The following is a 6,792-nucleotide window of genomic DNA, read 5'->3' on the forward strand; positions in this document are numbered from 1 at the left end:
GTGGCTCATAACCATCCGTAACAAGATCTGACGCCCTCTTCTGGAGTGTCTGAAGACAGCTACAGTGTACTTACATATAATAAATAAATAAATCTTTTTAAAAAGAACAAAAAACAAACAAACAAAAAAAACAATAGCTTTCAAGCTTAGAAAAAGCATCAGAAGTAGCCTACCAATGTAAAAGGACTTACGATTCTAACAACTTTTAATGGTGTTTAGAAACAAAAATATTTGAGCTAGGCAATGGTGAGTGGTAGCCCATGCCTTTCCCCAAATCTAGGAGTTCAAGGCCAGCCTGGGCTACAAAGCAAGTTCCGGAACTACACTGAAAAACCTCAATCTTAGGGGGAGGGAGAAAGGGAAAGTGAAAGGAAAGGAGGGAGGGGGGAAGAAGGAAGGAAGGAAGGATGGATGGATGGATGGATGGATGGATGGATGGATGGATGGACAGACACTTGAATGAACTACAGTGGGGATGGCCCCAAGCAAAGTAACCAGAATTCTGTAACAAGTTTACATGCTATCCTCACTTGCTCTAGCAAATCTCAGGATTTTTGTTGTTGTTGTTGTTGTTGTTGTTGTTGTTGTTTTGTTTTTTTGCCCCCTAGCTGTGAGCTTTTAGCTAGTTCTCCCCATGAGTGCAACAAAACATGTGGCTAGGAAACTAGGGAAAGCAGCTGAGGTGTATGACCATACCTTAAATAGTTAAAAGTATTTGGAAAAATTATTTAAGACAATCTAAGACCATAAAGAATTTGAAAGAAAGCCGGGCGTGGTGGCGCATGCCTTTAATCCCAGCACTTGGAAGGCAGAGGCAAGCCTGGTCTACAAAGTGAGTTTCAGGACAGCCAGGGCTACACAGAGAAACCCTGTCTCAACAAACAAACAAACAAAAAGAATTTGAAAGAAAAAGAGCAGGGCAGACAAGTGGCAAATCTCAGCAGCTTGTGGGAGGAGGGAGATGGTGAAAGAAAGTGAGGCCTTCTATGGGGGGAGGTAGCAAGTTGCTGTGGAAACATCAGGTGGGGTTGTCATGGTTTCTATTGCTGTGATAAGCACCACTGACTAAAACTGTCAGCTTTTACTGCTATATCACCGTCCCTCACTGAAGAAGTCAGGACAGGAACTCAAACAGTAAGAACCTGGAGGCGGGCGGGTGCTGATGCAGAGACCGCCTAGGAACCATACTTACTGGCTTGCTCAACTTCCCTCATCAGTCACTAAGAAGAAGCACTGCTTACAGACTTGCCTACAGACCAAGCTTACAGAGACATTCTCTTAGTTGAGATTCCCTCGCTGGTGACTCTTGTATCAAGTTGACATAAAACTAGCCAGTACAGGGGTCTTCAGGGAAACCTTCATGTGAAAGCATCAAGCAAAGTATTAACTACAAGCCAGGCAGCGGTGGCATGGCCTTTAATTCCAGCACTGGGGAGGCAGAGGTAGGTAAGTCTCTGAGCCCAGCTTGGTCTACCTATAGAGCAAGTTCTAGGTAGTACAGCCAAGGCTACACAGAGAAACCCTATCTCAAAACACCAAAAACCAAACAAAATGAAAGGAAAATACAGAGAAGCAAAAGAAAAAAAATGGGTTTTTTTCTTAAATACTGAATTTTTTTTACCTATATAGAAGTACTCTTTAGTTCTGAGCCATTTCTCCAACCCAAAAATTACATTTTTTTAAAACTAAAATTGAGAAAAGCAGGCAGGCTTAGCAGTGAAGATCTGTAAGCAGCTGCCCAGCTTCCTGAAGACTTTGTGTTCAGAAAGAATTTAAGGAGCACCTTAGCTCCTCTTACACGTCCTAAGGTTCCTGGACTCTAAGGTTATCATGAGATAACTGGGGAAATTCCAAGTTCTTGGGATTCATTGCTCCAAAGTCTGATCACAAAAGTGTCATGTATGTACGTACCCACACACACACACACACACACACACACACACACACACATTTCTGCCAGGTTGGTTACCCCATCAGTCTACATTCCCTAGACTCTCTCACCCTACCTTCCCAACTTCCTCCAGACCTCTCTTGCAAGAGTTAAGTCATGGGTGGCTGAAGAGATAACTCAGTGGTTAAAATGCTCGCTGAACAAGCTTGAGGCCTGAGTCCAGTTACCCCCCCCCCACCCAGCCCCCAGCCCCACCACCATGTTGAACTGGAGTTGGAGGGGTGGCTCGGCAGAGTAATAGCAGGTACTGCTCTTACAAAGTTCCTGGCACACATCAGGTGGCTCACAACTCCTTGGAACTCCAGTTTCAGGGCAATTGACATCACCTGACCTCTGTGGACACCTGCGTTTACACGGTGCACATACACTCAGGTACACATTTAAGAAAATGTTTTTTAAATTACTGGGGGTGGGGGGGGTAGCTCAGCAGTTAAGAGCACTGACTGATCTTCCAAAGGTCCTGAATTCAATTCCCAACAACCACATAGTGGCTCACAACCATCTGTAATGGGATCTGATGTCCTCTTCTGGTGTGTGTGAAGACAACTACAGTTTACTCATATAAATAAATTTTTAAAAATGAAAAATAAAAATCACTAGGAAGGTAGAGCCCGGAGCCTAGGATCACCCCGAGCTTGCTATGCAGCCTATCCAGTGGGTGAGCCCCAGGTCCAGTCTCAAAAAATAAAATAGAGAACAGAGGAAGACACCAAAGCCTTGGATTTACACATGTGCACATAGACACACAAACAGTATCAGGGAAAAATGTGTGTAATTTATTTTAAACCTAAAAGGAACTTAGCTGGCTGTGATGGCTCATGCCTTTAATTTCAGCACTCTGAGGTAGAGGCAGGTAGATCTCTGTGAGTTTAAGGCTAACCTGGTCTACATAGCAAGTTCCAGGACAGCCAAGGCTATGTAGTGAGATCCTGTCTCAAAAAAACTAAAAGAAGTATATGAATCAGTAGAGATAGTTTTTGAGTAATCAAAATTGTAACACTGGAATGGGGTGTTTGGTAGGTTTCTTAATATGAAATTGTTCTCATGCATATAGGCAGTTGTGCCTGAAAATTAAGGTCAGTATATAACTAAAACTTTCCAGTAATGCTGCAGGATCTGGTTAAATAGGGCTGGGTTGGATTTACAATAGGAAAACAAGTCCCTTAACCATCATTCCCCACAGCAAAGCAAGGGTTAGGGGTTTTAAGGGGGAAGTCGGTGTGGGCTCACTGGCTTCTCTTCAGGAAGGAGTGCTTCAGGAGCTGTAGAGCAGAAGGTCTCTCATGCTGGTCCCTAAGAGGAAGAAAACACATTAGAAGCAGCACACAGTGACATGACCTTGACTCTGATGTAGACAGAAGAGATGGAGGCACAGGAACTGAAGACATCTGTTCAGTAATTAGGATCACTGGTTGCTCTTGCAAAGAATGATAATTCAGTTCCTGGTACCCAGGTCGGGTGTCTCAGAACCACCTATAATTCCTACACCAGAGATAAGATGCTCTTTTCCTGCTTCCTCAGGTGTTCACACACACGGCAGGCACACTCACACATACACGCACACACTAAAATAACGATGGCACAATTATTGACAATCCAATGGACTAGCTTGAGCCCCAATTCCAGTTTTTAACTATAACCTGAAGCTAGTTGCCCAAACTTTGCTGGCCTGTGAAATGGGAATTAGTAACGGCACCTATAGACTGGGACTGTGGGTTAAAGAGCTCATCTAGCATATGCAAGGTCCTATTTCTTCATACTTTGGACTTGGTTGTACTCCCCTGTAATCCAGTATTTAGGTGGAACCAAGCAGATCAGAAATTCAAGGTTGGGCTGGAGAGATGGCTCAGTGGTTAAGAGCACTGACTGCTCTTCCAAAGGTCCTGAGTTCAAATCCCAGCAACCACATGGTGGCTCACAACCATCCTTAACAAGATCTGATGCCCTCTTCTGGAGTGTATGAAGACAGCTACAATGTACTTANANATAATAAATAAATAAATTAAAACAAAACAAAACAAAAAAACAAAAAAACCTAACTCATTGGAAGGATTAAATATCTAGCTTTTAGGGGGGGGTGTGCATGCGTGCTTGCATGTGTGTGTGTGTGAGTGTGTGTGTGTACATACATGCATATGTTGAGTGTGTATGTGTTTGGGTTTTTTGTTTTGTTTTGTTTGTTTCAAGACGGTTTTTCGGTAGCCCTGGCTGTCTTGGAACTCAATCTGTAGTCCCAGGCTGGCCTCGAACTCAGAGATGCTCCTGCCTCCTCCTCCTCCTGAATGCTGGGGTTAAAGGTATATGCCACCACTACCCAGCTAATATCTAGCTTTTAAAAAAAAAAAATTGGTAGCTTTTGCAATTAAAAACAAGGCCCTACTTTTTTGTTTGTTTGTTTGTTTTTGCTTTGTTTGTTTTGGTTTTTTGGTTTTTTGAGACGGTTTCTCTGTATAGCCATGGCTATCTTAGAACTCACTTTGTAGACCAGGCTGGCCTCAAACTCAGAAATCCACCTGCCTCTGCCTCCCGAGTGCTGGGATTAAAGGCATGCGCCACCATGCCCAGCTACTTTTTGTTTTTTATCTTCATTATTTTGAGACAGGATTTTGCCAAGTAGCTCAAGCTAGTGTGGAATTCGCTGTGTAGCCCTGGCTGGCTTTGGATCTATAATCTTCCTGTCTTAGCCTCTTGAGTGCTGAGATTTCAAACATATTCCACCATACCTAGGTAGGCCTGACCTTTCTACTATATTTTTATTCAGTCCATTTAAAGTGTAATTACATGTAGTTAAAAATTCACACCTTCATGGGTACCAGGCAATACGGTTTTGTTGTTGTTATTGTTGGCATTTTATTGACTTTTAGAGTTGGACGAGCAAGAAAATGCTCGACAGCAAAGGCACTTGCTGCCAAGCCTGCAAGCTGAGGTCAGGCCCCAGAACTCATGTGGTGGGAGGAGAGAACCAGCTCTTACAAGTTATCCTCTGACCTCCACATACGTGCTGTACTGATTGTACACGTCCATCCCCCACCCCCAACACAGATAAATGTAATAAAACTTCTTAAGAACTGAGAGTTTAAGCTGGAAAGTGGTGGCATTCTCCTTTAATCCCAGTAATTGGGAGGAAAAGGGCAGGTAGATCTCTTGAGTTCAAGGTCAGCCAGGGCTACATAGAGAACCCCTGTATTATTATTATTATTATTATTATTATTATTATTATTATTATTCAGAATTTAAAAGACCTTTAAAAGTGAGTATTTATACTCTTTGGGTGTATCTGTTTGTTGAGACAGGATTTCATCCATCCCATGCTGGCCTTGAACTTCTGATCCTTCTACCTCCATCTCCCGAGTGCTGAAGCTACAGGCATCCAGCCTGCCCAGTTTATGCAGTGTGGAGATTGAACCAGGGCTTGGAGCATTCTGTGCAAGCACTCTGCCAACTTACCTACATCCCCAGCCCCTGAAACAGAACTTTGAGTGGGTCACAGATTGTGAAAGGAATAGCTTCTTTGAGGTATCCTCTTCTTTGGCTTCCTTACCTGGTCAAGCACAAACGCACGAAGTCGGCAGCAGGTTCTGAGAATCGGTCAGGTAGAGGAGGCATTAGGCCTCTGTGGGCTCCAATGTAAAACATGGCTGCCATCCTATCCATGGAAGCCAGAGGAGGCTTCCCTGTGGCCATCTCAAACACGGTGCAGCCAATGCTCCATATATCTGATTTCCTTCCATAGCCAGACTCATTGATGACCTCCGGGGCCATCCAGTATGGAGTCCCACGCATGGACTTGAGCATGTCGCTGTGGGTACCATTTAAGCCTGCCCAGGCCAAACGCTTGGCACAGCCAAAGTCAATCAACTTTATTATTCCAGTTGGCATGAGCATGACGTTGTTCCCTTTGATATCTCGATGTACCACACAGTTCTCATGGAGATAAGCAACACCTTGCAGGATCTGTCTTGTGTATTTACAGAACACCATTTCAGGAAGTGGCCCAAAGCGGTTTATTATACTAGAGATGGAACCACCAGGAACAAATTCCATGAAGATGCTCAGAGTGTTCTCCTCCAAGCATGTCCCTAGATAAGCTACTATGTTGACATGCTTCAGGGCCTTCAGCAAATCCACTTCCTCCTGCAGTTTCCGGTATTCCTTCTCAGTAGCCAGTTTATCGGAAGTATCCAAGGCCACCTGTTTTACAGCAATTAGCTGCCCTAGGCTGGTGAGCCCACAATATACCTACAAACAAACCGATACATACAATTAAATTTAGACTAGAAAGACACGTTCAAAAGTGTCTGTCCTTCACTTCCCAAACACTTTTTGTCCTCTACGTCATTCCATCCCTAGCTGAATGACAAGGGATTCATTCAATGATAAGCTAAGTCCTGCATTCCAGGGAGCCAACTCTGTCTTCATCATTGCTTAGCCATCTATTTTTAGTAAGTTACATTTTTTCCTTGCTTGTCTTTAAAAAAAAAAAAAAAGCTGGGTATCTTATCACGTGCCTTTATCTCAGCACAGGGGAGGCAGAAGCAGGGAAATCTGTCAGTTCAAGGGCAACTTGTTCTACACAGTTCCAGCCAGGTCAGCCAGAGCTACATAGTGGGACCCTGCCTGAAATTTGTTTTGTTTTTTTTTTTAATTTTTATTTAAGTCATTATATATGTATCTTATTTAGATGTATCTCTGCATATGTGTCTGGTCAGAAGAGGGTGTTGGATTGCCTTGAGCTGGAGTGAAAGGTAGTTATGAGCTGCCCAGTGTGGATGGATGCAGGGAGTGGAGCTTAGGGCCTCTGAGCTGCCCAGTGTGGATGGATGCAGGGAGTGGAGCTTAGG

The 6,792-nt window shown here is 43.7% G+C and overlaps 1 protein-coding gene across 1 annotated transcript in view; it reads right to left on the minus strand.

Moving 5' to 3' along the window:
- Positions 1-2,921: 2,921 nt before the first annotated feature.
- The window catches only part of Map3k19 (mitogen-activated protein kinase kinase kinase 19), a 44,471-nt gene continuing 40,600 nt past the window's right edge, over positions 2,922-6,792 (minus strand). The window contains exons 12-13 of the mRNA XM_021199216.2: positions 5,493-6,190; positions 2,922-3,244 (exon numbers count right to left, since the gene is read on the minus strand). Of these exons, the coding sequence (XP_021054875.2) occupies positions 3,178-3,244; positions 5,493-6,190 (765 nt within the window). The 3' untranslated portion in view covers positions 2,922-3,177. The remainder of the gene's footprint in view (positions 3,245-5,492; positions 6,191-6,792) is intronic.

This window comes from Mus pahari, chromosome 5 (assembly GCF_900095145.1).
Source record: "Mus pahari chromosome 5, PAHARI_EIJ_v1.1, whole genome shotgun sequence".
In the NCBI taxonomy this organism is placed as follows: domain Eukaryota; kingdom Metazoa; phylum Chordata; class Mammalia; order Rodentia; family Muridae; genus Mus; species Mus pahari.